Consider the following 27,517-nt stretch of genomic DNA (forward strand, 5'->3'; position numbering starts at 1 on the left):
TAGTTACTGGGGGGTTTCGAGGAAGACCTATGTGGGGCACCTTTCGGGTGTGGGATGCTCGTTTAACCTCAGTATTCATCTCGTTCCTTATTTACCTAGGTGCATTGCGTTTTCAAAAGCTTCCTGTCGAACCGGCTCCTATTTCAATCTGTGTTGGACCGATCGATATACCAATAATAAAGTATCCAGTCAACTGGTGGAATACATTGCATCAACCTGGGAGCATTAGCCGATCTGGTACATCAATACATGTTCCTATGCCCATTCCAATCTGGTCCAACTTTGCAAACTCCCCCTTCTCAACCCGTATCTTGTTCGTTCTGGAAACACGTCTTCCTATTCCATCTTTTCCCGAATCTCCCTTAACGGAAGAAATAGAAGCTCGAGAAGGAATACCAAAACCTAGTTCACTCGCTGAGATTGACAATTCTCTCTGTTAAGCATCCATGGCTGAATGGTTAAAGCGCGCAACTCAACATTGGCAAATTTGTAGGTTCAATTCCTACTGGATGGACGGCAACACGACGATTTGCGTATGCCTTGATAGGCAAATCTCTTGATTGGATAGGAGTGAAATGCTCGAGGTGGATGGAGGAGTCGAATAGAGACCTTGAAGTAGGTTCTCTCCTATATCTGATAGCTTTCACTGTCCTTCTGTTGAAAGTTTGCCATAGATGGCGATTCTTCGTCTGATCAATGCCGTCATTTCTTCTCTTACGCAATTCCCCTAATCTCTCTCTCCTTTAATTTCAAAGTGTAAGTAGTCGATTGAAGTCTACCCGAAGGCTGAGTTACATTTAACGACTTCAACACTGGAGCTGTGAACCACTCCATTTCTGTTGATTTAGTATCGCCTTAAGCACAAGAAGTATGAAGCAATAAAAGCGAGATCTCTCTCTTGTCTCGGATGAGCGATGGTGTTCTACTTTTCAGAGTTGGTTGGTGTGGTCCCTTTTCTTGGCTGTAAGTTCGATCAAGGATTTCTTGCTTCTATTTATTTTGATCTTCGGGCATGCAATTCTTATAATTGTTAAGGAGTTCCTGCTTTCGAAAGAAAGCAAGTTCACCTGTCCTTCCGGTCGAATAGCATGATGAAAGTCTCTATCTTTTCAAAAGTTGGAAGCACTAATTCCTTGATCGGACTTCAAGCTAGGGAAGGTCTTAGGCTTTGAGTTCCGAGTTCTTTAAGTTCCGAGTTAAGGTTCAGGTGAAGACTCATCTTATCCAATTAAAGAATCTCTTATGTAATGTAGTCAAGTCCAATCCTTGCATTCAAGAGCAGACGAGTGGGGTAGTGGAGTGGAAGCAGTGGGTTCAATTCCCCTAACCCCGATGTAGGCAGGATCCGCTAAAGCGGCTAACTCGTCGGATCGACGGGACCACACAACAAGGATAATCAGTTATAGAACCACGTATCTAAGAAAAGGAAATGGAGTGACGAGAATGATAGTTCACTTCTAATAAGAGTTCGGCTCTAGGAACATCTAGAGCATCTGGAACACCTGTAGGATCACGATCATCAGTAATTGCATCACGATCATGAAGGTCGGAATCTTCAGCTCAATAATCCAAATCATAATCTCTCTCTTGATCATCTATTTCATATCCTTCGGATCCTGATGACTTAGTTGAATGTAGTTCCGTCAGGGTCATCTGAAGCTAGCTCTGATGCTGCTAGTTCAACAAGTGCTGCTGTTGGATTACTGGTATTAGAAGTGGCTCCTACTACTGGATAAGTTGCTACTGGATTTTCCAATATAGAGGTAGGGCCCGAAGGATATGAAACAACTGGATCTGCTTCTGCCGGTCCTTGCCTCTACTTTCACTCCTTCGACTGCTTTAATGGCTGCTAGTGGTTCATGAACATCAACCATTGCTTCCACCTATGCTTCTGTTTACTACTCGGATGCTTCCTTTGCCTCTCGATCCCTTGCTCCTGTTTCTTTATCTGCATCTGGATTTGGTTCTAGAACTGGAAGGCATGTTGCTGGACAAGGTGGTGCTGGTGAAAGACCTGGTAAAATACCAAAGCCGTGGTGCATGAAGTCGGAACAGTTTACAAAATATCGGAACACATTATCGATGTGCATAAAGTGCCGGATGTGCTAATTGTTGATATATGCCCTTATGGGTGATGCCTTCTGCCTCTTTAATGATACCTTTCATGCTTCTGGTGGAAATGCTATAGGATTTACTACTATAATATAGGTGGATCGGCTGCAACAATTAGATATGCGTATAGATATGCTACTAAAATGGGTACTGCAACCCTAGCTACTGGCTTTCCAACAACGGGCTCTGGATCTCGATCTCGTTATGACAACAGAAATACAAAACTACCCCACCCGGATGGTGACCACGGCACCGCTATAGATACTATATACCACTGTAAGGGTGAGAACAACAATTGTCACGGTAGTCACCTATGCATCGTATAATGAGACAAGCGCTCCCTCCGGAAATCAACAGAAAAAACATAAGAAACGATTGCATGACATGGCTTCATCAGTGGCTTAACCATGAAGAATCCAGAGCGGAATCAACGGCATAATCTAACTCGTAAGCAACATAATCGACTGCGGAATCAACAGGATAGGATCCTATGCCTTTGTTGCCCCCGCTACCGGCCACTTTAATGGGTTATTCAACGGGCAACGAGCTATCGAACTGCTGCTCCTGGAACAGCTCTCAGGTATGGAACTGCTCGCTTTGGCACTGTAACTGGATCAGTCAGTTAAACAATCGCTGCTGCTGGATTTTTCACGGAATCTACAACAACAAACACAGGAAAAACTTCTAGTGTAGCTACTGGCGCCTACTAAAATAAGGGGGATCCGCTGGGTCTCAAACTGCTTGCTTCGGTCGAGATCCAGTAGTGATTGAGAGTCTGATTTTGACGTTCGTGAGCGTGACCCTGCGAACGGAAAGAGTGAGCCAACCGAAAACCATATACGCAATAAGTAAAGCAAGCACCAGTACGTCAGTCAGTTGTTCCAGATCGAGAACCAGCCCTAATAGCAACAGAGGCAAGGATGGCAAGAGCAAAGCAAGCAGTAGACCTAGCAGCTAATCCAGTGTTAGATCAACGGAACGGAATTAAAAACAGATCCATACCTAAGACCAATAGGAGCATAAGTAGCTAATACGTAAGAAGCACGCACCAGTCACATACCCAGTAGTAGGACCAGATAAGCTAGGGTTGCAGGAGCAGAGCAAGAATCATATCCATACGTTGATCCAGTCAAAGAACCTGTAGTAGATCCATTAATACCAACAGCATTACCAGAGCTAGTCCTTTTTCTAGTTTAAGAACGAAGAACCTGTTGACTAAGTTACAGTTCCTTAAGCATAACCAGTAGAGACCACAGATCCATATCCAGCAGATACGAGGGTGACAGTACGAGTACCAACAGTTGCATATCCAAGTACAGATCCTATAGCCAAGACCAGTCACAAGACCAGTAAACCCACACCAGCAGTCGATCTAGCTTTTGATAATGCTATTGAGGATGTTATTGAAGCACCACTACAACCACCAATAGCAGTTGTTGAACTAGTAGCTCTAGATCGAGAGCCGGCTGCACCAGTAGTCAAGGCCTAGCCAGTTTACCATCACTAGAAAGGGCAGAGGTAGCAGCATATGATCAACCACCAAATGTAGATTAGTTCGATCAGCAGCACCTAACAAGTAGTGAACAGTTCCGGCACTATGGCTTCTCCTTCGGACCCTGCTTTTGGTATTTCTTCATAGTCTGATGCACATGGTAGAGATTCTCAGTTTCGTGGTAAAGATCATGATTGGTATTTTAGTGATCGAAAGGAAGAGTCTGAATTTAGGGATCGAGACCCGGAATAGGACCCTACAGGATAATACCCTACGGGACCAAATGCTACAGGACCAGCGTCCTTAGTTACATATACTTAGCCAGCTCCAGGAGGTGAAGATCAAGCACATCGTGACGGAACAGAATGAAACTTAAGTAGAACCGGCAACGGAGGATATGAAATAGAAGCATCCCGGTCATCAGCATCCGAACTCTTTTTGTACAAGCTGCCCAGCTTACCAATAGGCGGCAAACATACTATAAAGCTTTCTTCTTCTTTTTTTTGAAAATATAAAAGGGCGCCCGATAGGGGAGGGCGACCTCGATGGCTCGGTCGACTGCCGCGGTCAAGCAAACTAGCCGTTGGGGCATTTTCTGCTTGACTTTTTCAAGCCAGTTATTTACAGTTTTACCCCAAACGGACATATTGTCAAATACACTATATATACATGATTAAAACCTATCTCTACAAGTTTTTGAACTTTTTAGAAAGATCAAATCCCATTTTGCTTGAGCCAAAACCTTTTCTATCAAAAGCTAAACCTCTTTGAACTTGCATTTGCACATTCTATCAAGAGGAACTCCATAGGCTTTACATTTTATCTTGCTTGGAGTGATTGTGAGCTAAAGAGTTGTAATCCGCCTATCTAAGAGGCAAGAGAGTTTTTCTTTTATTTTCTTCATTGTATTTGAGGGTCTCCTCTTCGGCCCGGTAACAAACGTGAAGACATTGTGAGGGTCTACTCTTCGGCCCTCTAAGAAAGGTGAAAACGTTGTAAGAGGGTGTGTTCCCTCACTAAGGCTTCGTGCAGAAAGGGTGTGTCCCCTTTGGAGTCGAAGGAGTTGGTGTACGGCTTGGAGATTCACCCGTTGAAGACTCATATTTTAGTGGAGATCCTAAGGAGGTAAACTTGGAAGAATGGAGTAGGTCTTGTGATAGACTGAACCACTATAAATCGTGTGTTCCTTGTGGTTGCTTCTCTTCTCCTTCATCTCTTGCACTTTGTGGTGATTGGTAAACTCTACCCTTTCTTGTATTTATGTTTTATTAAACAAGGGTTAGGGCAAATAGGCTTAAAGTAATATCTAAACCCTAAATTTCATTATCTTGAATATTTGAACAAATGTTAGATTAATAAGTCCTTAATTAGTAAATTAATTTTAATAATCCATTTAATTAAGCTCAAAATTTTTAATTGACCAATTCACCCCCCCTCTTGGGTTGTCACACCTGTATTTCACTCTCTCTCTCTCTCTCTCTCTCTCTCTCTCTCTCTCTCTCTCTCTCTCTCTCAAGTAGGGTTTTGAGGAGCACAAACCCTATTTTGGGTTCTCTCTCTTATTCGTGCTCTTCTCCTTCTTTATCCCCTTTCGAAATGCAGCAACCATATTTAGGGTATCGGTTTATTCTTGAAGATTTGGCATGGGGGTTTCTGGAAGATAGGGTTTTCATACAAAAAGGTTTTATTTTCTCTTCCACACGGTCACAGTTCAGTTTAGGATTTTCATCTCTCCTTTTTAAATTGGCTTGAACTAATAAGAATTGGAATTGCCTAACAAGACTTCTGCATTTCATTACAAATTACCATATTAGGTTTCAGTGCCTGAGAATAATTCTTTGGTTGTTGCCATTTCATTGGATTTGGAGAGTTTTAAATATTACAATTGAGATTAATAATTGAGATTAATATTTGTCACAAGAATTAGCAGGCTTTTGCAACCAATTGAGATTAAATCAGAGAGGTGATGGTGTATGCTATGTGAGCTATGTTGCTCTAAAATTAGTCATTCATTTATTTTTAATTATGTTAAGATTAAATTCTCTATTTTTGAAGGTTTCTTTACAAATAAAAATCTATTTGACTACAGGTACACATTGCATTTTAAATTACATTGATGCTAATTAGAAATAGAGAATTTGCATACACAATAGAACTCAGACAATAATATGGTGCGAATCAATCCAACATATGGCCTATCAAATTGACGGTATGGATCAATCAATGGTGGGGCACATAATTTAATAGCATAACAATAATATGGTGTGGACCAATCCAACATATGGCCAATCAAATTGACGGTATGGATCAATCAATGGTGGGTCCCATAATGTAATAGCGTATTAAGATTGGGCCTTCTAAAGCATTCCTCCTACCGAACAAATGTGATAGGACACGTCCACAAACGTATAGTGCATCCCGGAATGATATGACTGTCCATTTGATAAGTCTTGCTTTGGTCCTATCCAAAGTGAAATGACTACTTTAGCAGGACCCACAAATGCACAATATTACTTAGATATTTTAGAAGGGCCCACAAATTGATGAGATCATAGTAAAAATTGATTTTTATTAATAGTAGTAAAAATTGATTATTAAAACTCTAGGACTTCAAATTCATGTATTTGTTGATGACTAACGGGTGATTTGAATGTCCGCATGACTCTAAAAGTCCCTGCCGGAGTCCCCAAAGTCACAAGTGTCCGCACATTAAAGTCCAAGTCCCCAAAGAGTCATGGACAATATGTAAAAGTCCGCGCATTAGTGTCCGCACATTAAAATCCCGCGTGCGACTAACCCCCCCCCCCCCCCCCCCCCCCCCCCCCCCCGCACAACACCAAAAAAAAATAAAAAAAATCAGGAGGCATTTCGCGGAATAACTGTTGCATGAGAGGGCAGACACCTTAGATGAATAAAATGAATAAGACAAAATCTGTTGAAAAGTGAGCCTATGTCGCTTCACTCATGCAACAGCCGTTCTGTGAAATCCCTTCTGCTATGGTCCCTAGCAATTCCCCTTAAAACATATATACACACCCGAAAGTGGTTTCAGTTCTCTCGGCGGCAGGAAAAACAAGGAGAAGAGATGCTGCCACAGCAGGCAAGGAAGGCCCTCACTGAGAATCCTAAGAAACTGGCGAACCTTATAGACCTTGCCAATCTACCTACTAAGCTTCTAGAATTCCTTGGCCAGTCTCAGATTTCACGTCTGGGTTGTTTCATTCGTGTATGGTCCCACATCAAGACCAACAATCTCCAGGTTCTCTCAATCTCATATTTTCTGTTCTTTATTTCGTTTCTCTTCTGATTACTATATCTATAGAACTCTCTCTAATGTTGTTGGTTTTAATTTGCTAGTTTTATGCATCTGTTTTGTGGTTTCTATATTTTTTTGGGCTCAATGTTCTCTATATGCTCTATGTATAGGTCTCCATGAAGTTGTCAACTCTTGAATTATTGTGTAATAAGTAGAAGAATCCATATCTTTTGATATCTGAAACAGGCGAATTTTGCCTTTTTATAGTTATGATTCAGGTGGGACATTTTCATTGCTCCAGTTTGGTCTTTTTAATGATTTATGTTTTGATGGAAACTAGAACTGGGTTCATTTTGCAAGTAGAAGTCCCCGTCAAAAGGGTGTTTGATTGTAATTACAAAAACCCCTTTTTTAAAATGTCAGAACATGTGAATTTTACAGTTTCAGGTACATTTGGCGTGGTATTTTTTGCTAGTCATGTTTGATCTTTTTATTTGTCATTCGCTTTGTGATTATTATGAGGGTTTGACATTTTTCTTCTACCTTAAGGTATGAGGTATTTTTCTGGTGACCGTTGCGGAAATCTTTGGGGGGTGGATTAGAGATCACTTTGTCCTTGAGGGTTGTATGCTTTGGAAGCTCGTTCCCTTTGCGGTTATGCAGGGAACTTGAAAGGAGATGGATGAACGAATATTTAACGATGGTTTCTTTCATCCATTCAAAAGTTAAACATAAGAGATTTGAGGATAGTAAATTTTTGGTCCCTGCAAATTAAGAGTTTAGGTCATCTTTCAAGAATTGATCTGGAAATGGGTGGAAGTGGCCAAATTAGAATTTGAAGATGTAATGTAAGTTATTTAGTAATAAAATGGAACGCGCCAACAATTCGCACCGTTCAACTAGAATTTTTTCCGGAGTTCTTTCGCGAATCTAGGGGCAGAGAAGTTTAGAGATTGCTTCGGAGAAGTTAAATTAGCTTTGTCTTGTTCAATGTGTTTTAAGGACCCTCACAAATCTAAATTTTATGCTTTGTTGGATGGGGTTAAAGGTTGTTTTTCAGTGAGCCAGTCATAAAATTGGAAGGTTTTCTTATGATGGAAGTCTGCAAGGTGGCTTTCTAAGTGTGTTTTTCGTGGCCTTTTAAAGAAATTCTAGGCGATAACAGATAAAAGACATAATATAGGACTTGTTGGACTTGGTGATAAATGTTTCTTTTTGTCACACTTCACATGAAGCAAACAGGGTCGTGGATGCCCTTGCAGAAGGAGTTGCATCTAGACCATTGTAGTGCTTCAGGTAATCTATCCTCGGTCTAATTTCCTAAATTCTTCATCATAAAGTTAATTATTTATCCAAAGAAGGGTAAGTGGATCTTGGATGAATTTGGAATGTGAAATCCTTGTCAAATAGTGTGGTCTCCATTCTCTGTGGGATCCAATGTTTCGATTGCATTATGCACCTTTTGAGTTAGGCGCAATGGTGGAGTCTGGGCATGCAAAAAGTTCTAATGCTTATGTACTATCTGGCCATGTGAATGTATATGTGTTTGATTAGTATTTTGCTTAGAAGCAGGAATCTTCGCTCGGGGTGCCGCTCCCACCTCAGAACCTCTATTCGGCGCTCCTTAGGAAGGAGCTTCCAGGGAGCGCGACCCCAAAGTGACAGGAACTGCTCTCATGACGCTCTCACCTGCTTCTATTACTCCATAAGTCTCACCACTAACTTCCTTGCATCGAACTTCTCCAACTCTTCAAAGTAATTCATTGGAGCAAGCACAAAGGCTTGTGCATCTTCAGAAGGTGTGAGGAACAAGTGTACGTAAATGAAGATGGTGAAGATAGTTAGAAATTACTGCTATTTTATATACTTAAATTTTGAAAGATACATATGAAAATGGTTTGAAACTATTATTTTTTGATGGACTTGAGTTTTGAAAGATATATAAATAAAATATTACATGCACGCTCCCATGGCGCTCCCAAACTTAGACTCTTCTAGACCCCACGCTTCCCCGCCTCCCCTCCCGCACCCGCTTCTTGCTTCTAAGGTATTTTGTATCTTTTGGGAGTTTATAGTTGTGAAGTATATGTTGCCTATTTGTTTCTGTTTGTAAATTTTGTGGCGTGTTGCTGTATTTTCTCATTTGAGCCATAAAATTACTTTGACTTGCTGAGGAGCTAAGATGGAATGCTTTATTGTCCAATTCTGAGACTATACATCTCGGACTTTCTAGAGCCAGAGGCATGATGAGGGACACCTACTATTGTCCGAGACACTGCTCATTGAATGATACAATTTGATGCTAGTGATACTTAATGTGCATATTGCAAGTGCCAGACGTGCAAAAACTCAAAAATGTGTTTTTTTTAAACCCCGCTTTTTCGCATTTTTCTTGTGCTTCAAAGGTAAGGGAAGGAAGATAAGGTGTTTTAACAACTCTTTTTTAAAATATGAAAAAAAAACTTTGTTTCATCCTCTGATTGACAAATCAAATCGCCAAAGCATCAAATTTGGCCGATTTTCTATTTTGAGGTAAGTACTTAATTTCAAGTTTTTATCTAATTTTTTTTCCAGTCCGATGTATTTTTTGACTATATCTATTTTTACTTCATTTTTTTCATGATTGAATGATTATATTTTGCAATTTGTACTTCTAGTTTGTACTACTGCATGATATCGTAATCTATCTTTTGAAACATTAAACGATGCCTAGTTCCTAGTCAAATTTATTCTCAGACCATGGAATTATAAAAGTGTCATGATGCTATGCTCGAAGTATATGTGGTTATGTGTGGTGGTATGCAATTTTTGCTTGCATTTCAGTGCTTTATCATTTGGGGCATAAAATTACATTGACTTGCTAAAGAGATATGATGGAAATTATGAGATGTCTTATTATCCCATGGCATGTCTTGAAAACATACAAATAGCACATATATAGAGGGATGACGCATCGGCTCTTCATGTGATTGCATTAGTGTAAAATAATGCTAGTGTTGGTTTTGTATTTTGTGAGAGTCATTTTGTTGTAGTTTTGTCGGAATTGGTGTCCTTATTAGTCATTTTGTCCATTAAGGGTAGAGTAGCCATTTCATGTTGTATTAGTGCTGGTCTATAAAGGCCCATAGTGTCTCATTTTCTTTAATGAATTGAAATTTGTAAAGATTGCTCTCCTTGGAGGGAGAGCTTAGCTCTTCTCATGTATCTCATCTTCTGCCTTGAGATAATGGATTGGAAGATTGTGATTCTAGCTTTATCCTATTTATCCCAACTACCCTCTTCTTGTTGAATGCAAGAGTTTCTTTTTGTCGACTCCATCCTTAATCCAAGTTCTTGCGTTGTCATGCCCGAAGGAAGACCATGATTATCACTTCCTGCTAGAGAAAGATTAAGACAATTTGAAGAAAATCCAGTTCCTAAAATCTGAAAAATTCCTTCCCATTTTGAAACTGATCTGAAGATCGGAATTCGCTTTCGTCGATAGCAATCTGCGTCATGTATGGTATCAGAGCAAGGTTAGGTAGAGGCTTTGTTCTACCTACAGGTTGAGCAATATTGAATGGCCTGCACTTAGTTCAGACAGTGAAGAGCTGAGTAGAAGAAGACCCTGTTATGACCATTGGGTTTAGACAGTGAAGGCTTTGTTCTACAGGTTGAGCAATATTGAATGGCCTATACTTAGTTCAGACAGTGAAGAAGATCCTGTTATGACCATTTGGGTCTCATGTGCCTTGAGGTAAGAAAGTTAAACTGAATTCTTAGTCCCAATTAGCCATTTCCAGGTTAACTTTGGAATTTTGAAGAGCTGAGTAGAAGCTAGCTGGGGGTGCTAATTGATGTTGATTCAAGAACTGGATTGGATGTTGAAAGTCACCATATCTAGAAATTAATGACCGGATCTGAATGCTAAAGTTGTGTTCTATAGGCCTGAATTTTGATTGCTAAATAAATAGATTAGAATTAGAATGATTGGTCTTAATGGATTCAATTCTTGCTTTGAATTTCGTTTATTACCATGGGTTGGAACTAAGACTTATTTGCATATCAGGTTTAATCATTCTCCTCAAATGTTATTCAGTTGGATCTTAATAAGAACTATCTGAATCCCATCGAATTTGGCTTGAACTTGGCCAAGAATCGAACATATGAACCAGCTCACATAGACCCTGTTTGGATTGCAGGAATTATCTGGAGCAGTTTGGAAATGAAAAATATTCTAAAATTTCCTACATTTTTTACATATGAAAAAAAATAACTTGAGCCAGACGCTAGGAAGCACGGGTACTCTCCCGGGGCTCCCGCACCCGCACCCGGACCCGACACGTATGGGGTGCGGGTACGTCCGGGGTACGCCCCGGGTATGTCCGGGGTACGCCCCGGGTATGTCTGGGGTACGTACCTCATTGTTTTAAAAAAGAAAAAAAAAATGCGTGTCGGGTGACACGTCCTGCTGCTTCTCTTTCCTCTCATGTACTTCTCTCTACTTTCCTGCACTCGGTATTTACATGTAAATCTTAAGTAAATGGACAATAAAATAGTAAAGACATTTTTTATTGTCCATTTACTTAAGATTTACATGTAAATAACGGAATACCCCCCTTTTGGATTTATTAAAAATTGTTTCAACACCCAAATCTAAAAGGAAAAAAAGTCAACTCTCCAGTTCTAGTACAAAATTCAAAGAAAAAGGGTCGGGTCAAAATTTTAACTTTCTTAACTTCCAAACGGTGGGGTATTTTTCAAATTTTAAAAATTCATAAAATCTATTTTGTCCAAACATTATTAAATCCCAAAAGTCCGGTAAAAAAAATCTCATAATTTGTTCTCTAAAAATTATTCATCTTGTCAGGCACTGGTCAACACACTGGTGACAGACTTTTTTTCTAATGAATGATGTATTGATGCCTCATGTTATGAAATATGGAACTTAATCACTTATGAAATGAAGAGTAATATTAGAATTTTTCATTTTGGTGATGTTATTGTTATTTGATTGCTCTACAATTATTATTTTTTTATTTTTATAAATATATAATAAAATATTAAAATATATTATTATATTCGGCGTACCCGAACGTACCCGCACCCGGTTTTTTTGGCAAATCACGTACCCACGTACCCGTGTCGTGTCGTACCCGTACCCGTGCTTCATAGGCCTAACATATTCAATTGTTACTTAGAGGGATCTTTGATTTATGATGATATCTGTCTAAATTAACCATAATTATATCATTTTTTCTCTAAATCATGGAAAGAAAAAAAAATTCCGAGTAAATATTTTCCATCAGAAATGTTTTTCTTGCAATCCAAACAGTTCCTTATGGCGTGTTTGGATTGCAGGAATTTTTTGGAAAAAAATTGGAAAAGAAAAAGTTTACCAAAATTTCATGTTTTTCCATTGTTTGTTTCCACATGAAAAAATTGAATTGAATCACTGAAGTTTAGTTTATAATGATGCCCCTAAAATTTATCATTTTCTCAAAATTCTGGAAATAAAAAGAATCCTAAGAAATTTGTTTTCTCAAGAAATGTTTTTCTTGCAATCCAAATAGTGTCTTAGTGCTAAATTCTCTGCCATAAAATTATAAATCGCCAGATCCACATGTTCTCAGTTCACCGTCCTTGGTTCAGTTGGACATTGTAAGTGTAGGAAAAAACCGAGAAATACCTTCTCAACACGGACCGAACACGATGTGCAGCAAAACGTCAAGAAACAATGCAAAGAAAACAACAAGAAACACAAGGTTTTATGTGGTTTGGCACTGCCTACATCCACGGGGGGAAGATTTTCACTATTTCGGTCTAGGGTTACAAACTCTCTTCTTCTTGGCCAAGAAACACAAAGAAAAACCTGATCCTGCGACCCTAACGTGTGGCTTATATATGAACTCCACTACATGGAGAAATTTACCGAAATACCCTTAAGAGAAAACCCAAAACTTATATTTACCTTGGCTTGGTTATAGCTCGACTCGTGTGTGCATCGCACACATTAGTCCGTCAGGGTCCTGTATAATGCCAGCATGCAAGACATCTGCACAAGAATCTCCACCTTGCCTTGGATTCTTCAACCACCAGACGATCATACTCCTCTGTGTGCTCTCTGAAACACAGCTCCGCACCTCGTGCACATGAGGTGCCCACGCCTCTCCATGGGTTGCATCACCAATCATCAACAACGGCTGATACTAGCCAAGTCCAAGCAATGCTTGAACTTGGTCCCTGGAACTGACTTTGTCAACATATCTGCTACATTGGCATCTGTATGTATTTTCTTCAAGTTGATGCTTCTATCCGCCACCCATTCTCTTATCTTATGATGTCTCACATGTATATGTTTCATCCTGGCATTATATACTTGATTCTTATGATGTCTCACATGTATATGTTTCATCCTGACTATCACAGTGCACCAAGACTTCTTCTTGCTTCAACCCCATATTACGAACCAATCCATCCATCCAAATGGCCTCCTTGCTAGCCTCACATGCTGCCATATATTCTGCCTCTGTTGTGGACAAGACGATCGTCGACTGAAGAGAAGTCTTCTAGGAGACAGGCCCACTTGCCACTATGAACACATAGCCTGTAGTAGATCTCCTCTCATCCAAGTCTCCTGCATAGTCCGAGTCCACATATCCTGTCAACCCATCTTCAATTTTGCCCATGCCATAAACCAAGCCAAAATCTTTAGTTCCCCGTAAGTACCTGAGAATCCACTTTACTGCATTCCAATGCTCTTTTCCTGAATTCGCCATGTATCTACTTACTACGCTCACTGCATGAGCCATATCTGGTCTTGTACAAACTATCGCATACATGAGATAACCAATGGCACTAGTATAAGGGATGTTAGACATTCTTGCTCGTTCCTCATCAGTGGACGGGCACAAGTGCTTACCCAGTTTGAAGTGGCTCGCCAAAGGAGTGTTAATTGGTTTTGCACTTTTCATGTTGAACCTCTGCAACACGTGTTCAATGTACTTGACTTGTGAAAGCCAAAGTACTCCCCTTTTCCCGTCCCTTCTAATTTCCATCCCAAGGATCTTCTTAGCAGCGCATAAATCCTTCATGTTGAATTCTTGGCTTAACATCAATTTTAGCCTATCGACTTCTTGCCTGGTGTTAGTAGCAACTAGCATATCATCAATATACAGTAGCAGATATATGTATGAATTATCATCAATAACATGATAATAAACACAACAATCATAGCTACTACGTGTGTACCCATTCCTCGTCATGAATGAATCGACCGCAGGTATCACTCCTAGGTGACTGCTTCAACCCATAGAAAGACCGCTCCAGTAGACACACATGATCCTCTTTGCCTTTTTCAACACTGCCCTATGGCTGCTCCATGTAAATTTGCACCATGGAGGAACGCCATTTTAACATCCATCTGGTCTAGCTCTAGATTATGCCCTGCAACCAGACTCAACAACGCATGAAGGTGTGTTTTACCACAGGTTTGAATATGTGTTGTAATCCATGCCCTCTTTCTCGGCGTACCCCTTTGCAACTAGACGGGCCATGTACCTTTCTCCACTTGTATCAAAAGATGCCTCCTCCTTCCTGTAAATCCACTTGCAGCCAATTGCTTTCTTTCCCTTGGGGAGCTTCACAAGGTCCCAACCATGCCCTCTTTCTGGGCGTACCCCTTTGCAACTAGACGGGCCCTGTACCTTTCTCCACTTGCATCAAAAGATGCCTCCTCCTTCCTGTAAATCCACTTGCAGCCAATTGCTTTCTTTCCCTTGGGGAGCTTCACAAGGTCCCAAGTTTGATTTTGATGAGGTGACTCAATCTCATCTCTCATAGCCACAACCGACTTATGGCTTTGCTCACCACTCATAGCATCCTGAAAACACAGAGGTTCTCCACTAGCAGTAATTAATGCAAAGGAGACAAAGTCATCAAACCCATACTTGACTGGCTACTTTGCATTCCGCTTTGGCTTTGACATTGCTATGGTCATTGGCTCTTCTTGTTACTCATCATGACTTCTACCTGATGGTTCTGCCCTGGAAGACTGTATTATGTCCTTCTCATTATCAGATACTCTTGAGTCATCTATATCAAATTGTGCTGCATCATGTTTTTCATCCACATCCTGCGACTCTTCTACCGGCCCACTAGTTTTCAACATACTAGTCTCATCGAAGATCACATCCTGGCTAACTACTATCTTTTTGTAGTAGGATCCTTTCAGCCCTTTCTCAAACTCGAGAAATACACACTGCTTAGACTTAGCATCTAGCTTGCTCCTCTGTGCACTCTGAATATGAACATAAGCCGTGCATCCGGATTTACAAAATATAGAAAAATCAATTGACTTTTTAGTCCATACTGTGAAACAACTAGTTACTCTAAAGGCTTAAGCTATTGGTGAAGGTGTTATTTAATCCTTTATACTTTAACACTCCCCCTCACGTGTGGCCCCTCTTTTAAGGTTGGCCTACACGTGGCACATTGGGCCCCTTTATTGGGTTTGGCCATTGCATGTGGATTTTTTGCTATCAAGGAGGTTTGATCCCAGGCATTCGCTCCGATACCATGTGAAACAACTAGTTACTCCAAAAGCTTAAGCTGTTGGAGAAGGTGTTATTTAATCTTTTATACTTTAACACGTACCTTTTTTGGAAGTTTGAAGTCAATTGCCGTCGATGGAGATCTGTTTATCACATAGCATGCCATGTCCAGTGCATCAATCCAAAATATCTATGACAACTTTGAATTGAGCCTCATGGCCCTGGCTCTCTCAAGAAGGGTCCTGTTCATTCTTTCAGCTACTCTGTTTTGCTGTGGGGTGCCCGGATTAGTGAAGTGACGCTTGATTCCTCGTCTCTGCAAAATGCCAAGAAATCACCATCTCCCGTAGACATTTCAATCTTCTTCTCGTTTGATTTTCAACTTCTGCCAACTAATACTTGTGTAAGCCCAAGGGTTCCCGTGGGTTAATCACTCACCTTACCTCTTGCTTTGATGCTAGCAAACCAAATTGATTAGCATTTATGGACTAATGTGTTGCTTTGAGGTGTTGTGTTATATACATGATTTTCATGTCATAATCGCCATCGCACAACTCTTCTCAACACATGGCATGTGGATCAAGAAGCAAAGGAACCAAGAGCTTGCACCTATATTGGAGACATCAACATTTGGAGATGTCCATGTCAAGAAGCTCAACATGAAGATCCCACTAGTTGCCTATCAAGTGTTAAGAAGGACCTTGGAGTTGAACATGCCATGGTGACACCTCATGTACCATTCAACATGCATTGAAGATTGGAGGAGAAGTCACATGAGCCATATCAGGATGAAGATGTTCATTCAAGCCAAAGAAGTCCAAGAAAGTGCAAAGGAGCCTATACATTCCAAGAAGTCTCAAGGTTTACATCTTTTAGATTGTATTTTGGAGTTTTGATTTTATGTAAAATTGCACTTTCAATAGGTTTTCATACTTAACTTTTTACATCTTTGAAAACCATACGCACACCCAAAAATGTGTTTGAAAACCTAGGACTAAAGCCCAAAGACCATGGCCCAAAAGCCCCTAACCCCTTTAAAGTTAAAATGAAATTTTACACAGGGCCGGTCGCCGGGGTGTCCCGAGCGACCGCGACAAGGTAGCTGGAAGTCCAGCACTTGCCGGATATTGGCGGGCCGGTCGACCGGGTTGATCTGGGCGACCGCTGAAATAGTTCTGTTGAAACAGAACATTCCGACATGGGTTTGGGCGGGCGAACGCTGTGGGTCGGTCGACCCCGATAGGTTTATGAGCCAAATTTTCGAGCGGACAGGGAGCCTTTGCCGGGCGACCTCCATGGGGCCGGTCGACCGCAACGGTAAGATATTTGAAAATAAAAAAGGGCGTTCGATAAGGTCGGGCCACCGCTGTGGCTCGGTCGACCGTGACGGTCGGGCAAACTAGCCGTTGGGGCTTTCCCAGGTTGACTTTTTCAACCCAGTTTTTTACAGTTTTACCCCTGTTGTGGTCAAAATTTATTAAGTGTTGAGCTGGAGGCAGGGAAAGGGTACTCATCCTTAAATGCACAATTACAAGTTCATTTTTAGAAGGGAAATCTTTACAATTCAGTCAATTGCCACAACAGATAGTCAAAATCCTTAGAATATAGTAAGTTTTCTCTTTGGGAAAATGTGTCCCCCACACAGGAGTTATTGCCCACTATTTATAGTGAATAGGGAATCGGGGGGCAGAAGGTAATTTCCCTTGTAAACGTATTACCGTGTTACCCCTGACGTTTGGAGGTCCCTGATTGGTCATGCTTACTTTTCAAGCCTTCTAGTTTAGGAGGAGAAATGACTTGGGTGCCGTTGTATTTAACAAATGCTTTTGTGACAAATGTCTTCATCCCATTCGGCCGTTATTTCTATCCTCATCAGTTGCCCCCCACTGCCCTAAGCCGTGCTGGGGTTAGGGAAGTAGAGTTTCCATTCTTTCCTAGGTATTCCCCTTGTTTAGGTGAGCCGAGATTTTTGTTAACCTCTAGAACGTTGCGAAATATCAGGTCATCCATTCTTGGATGAACTCCCAGATCTTATTGATCTACAATTTGAGCAATTTTTGGGGCCTCGAAAACGTTGTGACATATTAGGTCATCCATACTTGGATGAGCTCCTAGATCTTACTGATCTACAACTTAAGCAATTTTTGGGGCCTCAAAAACGTTGTGAAATATCAGGTCATCCATTCTTGGATGAGCTCCCAGATCTTGTTGGTCTACAACTTAAGCAGTTTTTGGGGCCTCAAAACCCTTGCGAAATATCAGGTCATCCATTCTTGGATGAGGTCCCAGATCTTATTGATCTACAGCTTAAGCAATTTTTGGGGCCTCAAAACCCTTGCGAAACATCAGGTCATCCATTCTTGGATGAGCTCTTTGATCGACAACTTGAGCAATTTTTGGGGCCTCGAAAATGTTGCGAAATATCAGGTCATCCATTCTTGGATGAGCTCCTAGATCTTATTAATCTACATCTTAAGCAATTTTTGGGGCCTCAAAACCCTTGCGAGATATCAGGTTATCCATTCTTGGATGAGCTCTCGGATCTTATTGATCTACATCTTAAGCAATTTTTGGGGCCTCAAAACCCTTGCGAAATATCAGGTCATCCATTCTTGGATGAGCTCCCAGATCTTATTGATCTACAGCTTAAGCAATTTTTGGGGCCTCAAAACCCTTGCAAAATATCAGGTCCTCCATTCTTTGATGAGCTCCCAGATCTTGTTGGTCTACAGCTTAAGAAATTTTTGGGGCCTAAAAAACATTGCAAAATATCAGGTCATCCATTTTTGGACGAGCTCCCAGATCTTCTTGATCTACAACTAACGAGATTTTTGGAGCCTCCAAATGTTGGAAAATAATCAGGTCATCCATTGTTGGACGAGCTCCCAGATCTTATTGATCTACAACTTAGGAGATTTTTGGGGCCTCCAAATGTTGCAAAATAATCAGGTCATCTATTGTTGGATGAGCTCCCAGATATTATTGATCTACAACTTAGGAGATTTTTGGGGCCTCCAAATGTTGCAAAATAATCAGGTCATCCATTTTGGATGAGCTCCCAGATCTTATTGATCTACAACTTAAGCAATTTTTGGGGCCTCGAAAACGTTGCGAAATATCAAGTCATCCATTTTTGGACGATCTCCCAGATCTTCTTGATCTATAAGTTAGGAGATTTTTGGAGCCTCCAAACGTTGCAAAATATCAGGTCCTCCATTTTTGGACGAGCTCCCAGATCTCCCAGATCTTCTTGATCTACAACTTAGGAGATTTTTGGGGCCTCAAAAATGTTGCAAAATATCAGGCATCCATTCTTGGATGAGCTCCCAGATCTTATTGATCTACAACTTAAGCAATTTTTTGGGCCTCGAAAACGTTGTGAAATATCAGGTCATCCATTCTCGGATGAGCTCCCAGATCTCGTTGATCTACAGCTTAAGAAATTTTTGGGATCCTTGAAATCTTTGCGTCAGTTTAGATCGGTCACGATTTTGACGATCTGGAATATCTTTCCGATCTCTGGAGGCTCGGCGTTACGTCTGGATTGGGCGTTAGGATCGAAGCGTCACTATTGTCATATTTTTCGAGGACGTTAACAAAGGTAGCCAAAGTGACGCGACCGTCATTGGTGTGTGACACTTGTCTCGATCGGGAGACGGGAGCTGGACGGTCCTCATCCTGGCCGTCGAATCTTTTTTCTGCAGTTTATAAGAGAGACTGTTCCTCCCCTCATTTGCTTTCACTTTTCATTTTTCACCATTCGCTGTGGGCGTTATCGTCTGGAGTTCGGCTATCATCCTTGGATCGGCTTCAGAGACCGCTAATCTTTTCTTAAGTAGGTATCTTTTTCGCCCTCCCTTTTTCATTTTTGTGATGTCATCCGACCTTAGAGGGGTTCCGCCCTCTGATGAAGTAGAAGTCACTCTAGGAAGGTTTCAACGATCTGCCCCTCCCAACGGTGAGGTGGGTGTTGAGTCTAGTTGCTCGAGTAGGACGGTTTCTGACTCCAGGTTGAGGGTTCATCTCAGAGTTCCCGAGCCCGCTCCACCTGGGCAGAGTGAGATGGGGGAGGAGAGTCCCGCGAGGTCCGATCTGCCGGTCTCACAATCTGGCTTATCTGGTCAGATCATGATGGGGAATATTGAGTTGGAAGGTCCTAATCTCATCCGAGTGGAGGCGGTGATGAACGCTCCAAAGTCGGATCGGGTAGTCGCCGAGGATGAGTTAAGTACCGTACTCGCAAGAAATCTTGAGGGGATCAGGGAAGACTATTTTATTCCTTCCCAATTTCAACTGCGGATTCCGAGACCAGGAGAACGGGCTTGCACGTTTTTGCCTGATGTCTGTGTTTACATAGAGACCCTCAAGGGCGGGTTCAAGTTCCTGGTTCACCCTTTTATAGCCGAAGTCCTGTCTTTCTATGGCCTCGCCCCGGCCCGGCCCAGGTGGTGCCGAACTCTTGGAGGATCCTCATAGGGTTTATTTTTATCATGAAGAGGCGAGGGTAGGAGCCCACTATTATGCTTTTCAGACGGTGCATTTCCTTGAAGCGCCACAAAGAGCATGGTTGGATCTACTTCAGCCAGTGGGTGGGCGTGAATCTCATTGAGGGTAAGCCGAGCTCGATACGTGGGTGGAAGAGCAAATACTTTTTTGTAAGGTCGGGTGAGAACTGGGCGTTTAGTACACGGTGGAGGGATAGTTTTGTTGAAGATATTAACGTCTATCCCCAGCTGTCCGTCAACGAGGCCGTGATATTTGAAGACCTCCGTCTTCAGGACTCGATCCGTTGGAGGGAGTTTATAAATGAGCGGATGCTGAAGTGGTGTGGAGTTAGCTCAGCCGTAGACGCGCGTGAGTTGCTTAGAATAGTTGTTCTAGGACTTAGGGAATTTCCACATTCATGCTCCAGTCTTTCCTTCTCTCTCTCTCTTTTTTTTGATGCGAGGTTATCCTTTTGTTGCAGGGATGGATGCCGCGGATCGAGCTGGACTGAAGAAACTCATTGGCAAGAAGAGGAAAGCTCCCCCTCCTACGGTACCTCCTAGTGAAGGTCCGGCCTCTGGAGCCGGGCAATCTTCGAAATCTCGTGACGCCTTTCGACCCACGACGGGGGGGGGGGGGAATCTCCCGCTAGAGCCGGGGGCGTCCCTCAGGGCACTACGCTTCTAGCGCAGCCGGCCTTCCGAGCTTCCCAGCGTGCTCTGTGGAGATTGAGTACGATGATATTCCGGCCTGACTGGACGGCCCGGAGTTCCGACACTGGCCTTGGGGATACACATGTGTGCTACGAGATTGTCAGCAAGGCACGACTACCCCATGAGCAGGGCGGTTGATTTTTTATTTTTCTTTTTAAGGTCCAATCTGAGCTTCTGGAGCCGTCTTTTTTATTTTTATAGGCCATGGTCTACACCGGTGCTATGATGGACCAGTCGTTCCTAGTTAGTGGCGCTATTACCGATCTTAACTCAAATATCTCGGCCTTGGAGCGTACTAAGAATCGCCTGGACACGAAGGTTCAGCAACTTGCAGAAGAGAACGCTCAGCTGAAAGAAGATCTTGGGGCCGTGAAGTTGGTCGTGCAAGGGGCCGATGAGAAGATGGCTGCCTTTTGAATCGGGCTGAGGTCGCTGAAAAGAAGCCTCTAGACCGGGCGGAGGTTGAGGCCCAGATCGGGATGGTAGCCGTTGAGGAATTCAAGAAGTCCCAGTCGTATAAGGATGCTATGTACGAATTCATATCGGCTTCTTATGAGGAGGGGTTTGCCAATGGGAAAAAGAAGGTGAAGGAGAACTACCCCCAACTGGATTTGGAGATTGAAGATGTTGAGGTCTCTGATGCCGTCGGAGAGGGAGATGATGGTGAGCAGGTGGATGGCGTTGATCCCGCCGTCATTTCCCCGAGGTCGTAGGCATTGATCCTTGAGCTGCGGCCCGGATCATGCCCTCACGTGTCTCCTTTAGCACTGTTTTGACCCTTTTTTGTCTATTTTGGTCATGGGACTTATCAATGCACTCTCTTTTGTTGAATGTAATGGCGGCCTTTTGGAATTTGCAACAAGTACTAGTTCACTTTTTTTTTTTTTTTTGTGGCTGTTGTCATCCGGTTTCCTGCCTAGCCCGTATTTGCATGGCTTGGACATCCGTGGGCTTGCATCTTAGGGATATTCTGAGATCTTGGATCTTTGCCTTATATCTAGGTCGGCCGTTTTTTAGGGCTAGTCGGGTATTTCTATAATTATGCTGGTGTTTGGGGTCGCTCCCGTGGTTTGTTGTTCAGACACTTTGTTTCAAACAAGTTTTGCCTAGACTTCGCCTTAGGACTTTCAGATTTGAACCATTACGAATTAGTAAGCTGGTTTTGTGCTTGGCCTGGAGTAACGTCCGGACTTTAGGCCGGTCCATCCCGAATTGGGACTTGGGCTTCTGGACTTAAATAGGTGTAACCAAGTAAATTGGTTTTGTGCTTGGCATGGAGTAGTCTCCGGCTTTAGGCTGATCCAAACCGAGTTAGGACTTGATTTTTTGGATTGCTATAACCGAGCAAATAGGCTTTGTGCCTGATCTGGGATAATGTCGAGAACTTAGGCTGATCCAAACCAAGTTAGGACTTGATTTTTCGGATTGCTATAACCGAGCGGATCGGCTTTGTGCCCGATCTGGGATAATGTCCAGACCTTTGGCTGATCCAAACCAAGATAGGACTTGATTTTTCGGATTGCTATAACCGAGTGAATTGGCTTTAGGCCCAACCCGAGGTGGACCTCAGGCTATAGGCATGTCCAACCCGAGCTGGGGCTCAGGTTTTTGGACTTACGTTATTTTAACCGAGCATGTCGGTCTTAGGCCCAACTCGAGGTGAACCCCAAGCTTTAGGCATGTCCTACCCAAGTTAGGACTTAGTTTTTTGGACTTTTACTAGTCAAAAATTAGTCGAGCACAAACCATTCGGGACACCGTAAAAGGTTAAAGAGCTTCATTTCCATTCATGATAAAGTCAAGTATAATGAAGTTGTTTCATCAAACTCATCATTATCTTTTGGATCATGAGCTGCCATTGTCTCTACTGGTAGAACTTTCTGAGGTTCCGGGGGTTCCATGCATGTGGCAGCGGATGGCCCTCGATGGTTTCCAACCAGTATGTTCCCGGCCTCACGATTCTTGCAACCTTGTAAGGTCCTTCCCAGTTTGGACTAAGTTTGCCCACCTTGGGAAGTTTTGAAACTGAGGCACGCCTCATGACTAGGTCTCCAACTCGATAGATCTTTTCTTTCATCTTCACATCATGGTACCTGGGGATTATCTGCTGGTATGCAACCATTTTGATCTCGGCCCTTTCTATGGCTTCAAGTAGGTTGAGATTGGCTCTCAACCCCTCACCATTGTGCAGCTCGTCGAAGTTTTTGTTTTGGAGCGATGGGTTACCATCCTCCACTGAGATCATAGCTTCAGTCCCAAAAGTCAGATTGAATGGGGTTCTCTTGTGGCTGTCATGGGTATTTTGCGATATGCCCATAACACATTATACAGTTCACCAGCCCATCGTCCATCATGATTGTATAGTTTCTTTCTAATCCCCTGCAGCAATACCCGGTTTGTCATTTGAGGTATTGCTCGTCTCGGATGGCCATGAGTATCTGACTCCTAGGTTCGTTGAGAGGAGTGTAGTCTTCTTCTCTTCTTCGCAGGCTCCTATCTCATCTCTAGGTTCTGTCGGCGCTGCTTTTTGCTCGGGATGAATCCCCCCCTCTCGTCCTCCCGAACTTTGCGCTTGAGATCGTTTCCATTTTCCAGAGCGAGATTCAACGCAACCAAAGTTTCTTTGGCCGCTATGTACTTCTCAGCTCGGGTTATGAGATTGGCTAGGGAGGAGGGCGTCTTCTTGGCAACGGAGAGCCTAAAATCAGCGGATCTTACCCTTGTCAGAAGAGCATTCATGGCCGCCGATGGATTTAGATTTGGCACTTGGAGCGCCTCCCGGTTGAACGGACATGATAGACCCGCGCTGGAGACTTGAATACTAGTCACGAGATTCACCTACAAGGGTGGCTGAGTGTGAGTGGCACATGAATCCGTCAGATACTCCATGCCGCACCATCATTGTTTTAAATGTTTCCAGGTGATTAACCGGGTCGGTTGTGCCGTCAGATTGAGGTAATTGCGGCATCTTAAATCCTTGTGGTTGTAGTATGCGGATGACCACTCTCCTAAAGGGCGGTTTAATGCTGAATGGCCGCATATCTGCTGGATTGTTTCCTCTAGTGAGTTCATGTAGATGGCGGTCCATTTCTTCGAACTTTCGTTGTACATGAGTGTTGCCAGGGTTATTTCTGTTAGATTTCTCTGGGGAGTTCGTTTGGAGTGGGCTTGAAGCAGTGTCAGACTGACTACCAAGGCTTTACCCAGGACTCCTCCTGCGGCGGCGATCCTTGTTGTTTCGAGGGCTCTTCCGTCCCCTACCACGATGGTCTGCGGATCTAAATCGGGCTTGTCGATGTCGATTGGGTGATCCAGACCGTGCTCGTCGATGCCAGTCTGTCGATCGGGACCCCCTCGAGGTGGCGCTAAGGCCTAGGCCGGTGTATATGTCTGTCTTGGGAGAGCGGTCGAGGACCTTGGTGCGGAGGTTCATTTGGAGGTTCAACGATGATCTCTCTTCTTTGAGGTGGCTGACCTGAGGGATGAACCCGAGCTGTAAGATGCTCTGTTAACTGCCTGCAATGAGTCGCTAAGGCCTCGACCTGTTGTGCCAGCGTATTAAACCGCTCCCTCGTTGGGGGGGGGGGGGGGGGGGGGATGCAGAACTGGGAGATGTGGGTCCTCCGGTCTGTCTGGCTCGTGTGGTATGACAACTTGAGAGGCGAGCCTCTGCCTAGTTGACCTATTTCTGGGAGCTGACCGTGCCCCCCTGACCGATGATGCGCAAGCACCTCTCCTTGCTCCTGCCATTGAAGACCCGAGTTGACTTTTGTTCGGGTCCCACAGATGGCGCCAATTTGTTGTGGTCTAAATTTATTAAGTGTTGAGCTGGAGCCAGAGAAAGGCTACTCGTCCTTAAATGCACAATTACAAGTTCTTTTTTAGAAGGGAAATCATACAATTTAGTCAATTGCCACAACAGATAGTCAAAATCCCAAGAATATAGTAAGTTTTCTTTTTGGGAAAATGTGTCCCCCACACAGGAGATAATTTCCCTTGTAAACATATTACCGTGTTACCCCTGACGTCTGGAGGTCCCTGATTGGTCATGCTTACTTTTCAGGCCTTCTAGTTTAGGGGGAGAAATGACTTGGGTGCCCTTGTATTTAATAAATGCTTTTGTGACAGATGTCTTCATCTCATTCGGCCGTTATTTCTATCATCATCAACTCCCAAACGGTCATATTTTCAAATACACTATATATACATCATTTAAACCTGTCTAAACAAGCTTTTGAACATTTGAGAAAGATCAAATCTTATTTCTCTTTGAGCTTCATCTTTGAAAATCAAAAGCAAAAACCTCTTTGAGCTTGTATTTTTACATCTTATCAAGAGGCACTCCATAGGGCTTTTATTTGATTATTTCTTTGGAGTGATTGTGAGCTTAAACTTTGTAATCCACCTAATAAGAGGCATTGGGAACTTTTCTTTTCTTTTGTTTTTCATTGAGGGTCTTCTGTTCGGCCCGTTAAGAATTGTGAAGATAACGGTCTTCTCTTCGGCCCGTTAAGAATTGTGAAGATGAGGGTCTTCTCTTTGGCCTGTTAAGAATTGTGAAGATGAGGGTCTCCGATTCGACCCGTTAACTAAGGTGAATCATGCAAGAGGGAGTGTCCCTCGCAAGGCTTCGCGCAGAAAGGGTGTGTGCCCTTTGGAGTTGGAGAAGTTGTGGTGTACGGCTTGGTGATTCGCTATTTAAGAATCCCAACTTTAGTGGAGCATCCAAGGAGGAAAACTTGGAAGAGTGGAGTAGGTCTTGTGATAGACCGAACAACTATAAGAATCTCGTGTCTTTTGTGGATGACTCTTTTTCTACTTCCTTTGTACGTATGGTGATTGGTAAACTCTAACCCTAACTTATATTTATCCTTTTGATTAAACAAGGGTTAGTAAATGCACTTGATTGAAATATATAAACCCTAGTTGCATTATAATGTCTATTTGAACAAGGGTTAGTAAATGTGCATAATTTGAATGTCTAAACCCTAGCTTTCATTAATATATCTATTTGAACAAGGGTTAGATTAATTAGTGCTTAATTAGTAGATTAACTTTTTATCTTCCCTTAATAACCTTAAAATTTCTAATGGACCAATTCACCCCCCCTCTTGGGTTGTCACACTTCGATTTCAACTTGAATTTGGAGAAAACTTCTAACTTTCTTCTCATGAAATACATCCATACCTTCCTTGAATAATCATCAATGAAGAGGTTAGAATAAGCCTATTAGGGGCATTCTTGTCATTGTAGCCTTCTTTTATTATATAAATACTTCAGTGAAGGGGAGCCTAGCCCTAACTCACTATTCTCTTCTCTATTTCACGTAGCATGGTACCAGAGCCCTAGAGCCATTCCAAAACTCAACCCGTACATATCCCCCTTCACGACCATCTCTCCCTTCACGTCCCGACCGTAGCACCCCCCCCCCCCCCCTCTCTTCCGTATCAACCCCACCCTCCCCCCGACTCCGTCTCAACCCCACCCTCCTCGCCCGACCGTAGCACCCTTCCCCCCATCTTCTGTATCAACCCCACCCTCCCCCTGCCCTCTTTCGCTATGGCATCACTCCCCTCCCGTAACCCTCTCTTCCCCCTCCCGTAACCTCCTTATCCATAATACCCATACGCCCCTTCCTCCTTCATTCGACCCCTCTTTGACCCCGTACGCCCCCCCCCCCCCCCTCTTCCCCACTCACCCTACGGCCTCCAACCCATTCGCCCCCCTCCACCTTTCCCGCTCCCTCCATCCTCCAACCCATTCGCCCCCTCCACCTTTCCCCCCCTCCCTCTTCCCCTCCTTCTGTTCTAAGAATCTTTTACTCTCTACAACCCTTTCCCTAATTGAAATTCCACTCAGCAACCCAAGAGGGGGGTGAATTTGGTGTCTTTTGAAATTTTACGGATTTAAAAACTTTGCTTGCACTAGTTTTAGTTTAATTGAAAAGATGAAGAAAGAGATTCAAAGACAAGAGTGAAGCACTTACCACAATAGAAGAGAGGAAGAGACAAGAGGCTTGACAAAAGGGTTTTTATAGTGGTTCGGTCTTAAACCCAAGACCTACTCCGCTCTTCTCAAGTTTGTCTCCTTGAGGATCCCACTAGAATCTTCTTCCAAGGAACTTAAATACGGTGTTCCTTTCGCCAAGTACAATCCGAGCTTCCAAGCTCTAAGGGTCTTAACTACGGCGCCCTTTGTTGCCAAGTACAATGAATAGATGAAGAAGTAGCTCACTTGTCTCTAGATAGGCTGATTACAATGTAAAGAACACTCACTCTCAATAAGAAAAGAAAAGTACAAATTAATCGTATAATCTCACAAAAGTATTTCAAGGTTCGATGTGAGAGTGATTAATGATCAATAGTGATGCTAAGGTATGTATTCAATGATCCAAGATGGTTATCTAAGTTCTTGGGAAACATAAATGAGCTCTAGACCATCATATATATAGAGGAGACTAAAATATGGCCTTTTGGGAGTCTCCAACGGCCAGTACGGAGGCACTGCACGGAGCTCCGTCATAGCCGTTATGGCTAAAAAAATTTGAAACAGGTTATGCCACGGAGCTCCGTGAGGTTCCACGGAGTTCCGTGCACGGAGTTCCATGGGAACCCACAGAGTTCCGTGGAGGCACCTGGAATTGTAATTTGTTTAATCTGTTTTGGTTTTTGTTTTGCCTCCGAAACTTTGATTTTCTTGCATAGTTTGTGATGCCATGTGGGTTCAATTATGTATGAACACCACCATGGTATGCACATACATGTATGGTCCATTTTTAGGGTTATTTTAGTCCTCTTTTTTTGTGCCTTAAAAATGAAATACGAAATGTGAAACACAATACATTCTAAGTATACTCTGGTCTTCACTTTAATAGCGCTTCAACAAGGCTTCGTCTTTGATTCGATCAACTACTTTGATCCACGTGCGC

The 27,517-nt window shown here is 42.8% G+C and overlaps 1 protein-coding gene across 1 annotated transcript in view; it reads left to right on the plus strand.

The window, feature by feature from the left end:
* Nucleotides 1–6,636: 6,636 nt before the first annotated feature.
* The window catches only part of LOC143862475 (upstream activation factor subunit spp27-like), a 33,489-nt gene continuing 12,608 nt past the window's right edge, over nucleotides 6,637–27,517 (plus strand). The window contains exon 1 of the mRNA XM_077373529.1: nucleotides 6,637–6,863. Coding sequence (XP_077229644.1) covers nucleotides 6,690–6,863 — 174 coding nt within the window. The 5' untranslated portion in view covers nucleotides 6,637–6,689. The remainder of the gene's footprint in view (nucleotides 6,864–27,517) is intronic.

This window comes from Tasmannia lanceolata, unplaced genomic scaffold (assembly GCF_043159265.1).
Source record: "Tasmannia lanceolata isolate RefF3 unplaced genomic scaffold, GAP_Taslan_0.1 ptg000003l, whole genome shotgun sequence".
Lineage (NCBI taxonomy): Eukaryota > Viridiplantae > Streptophyta > Magnoliopsida > Canellales > Winteraceae > Tasmannia > Tasmannia lanceolata.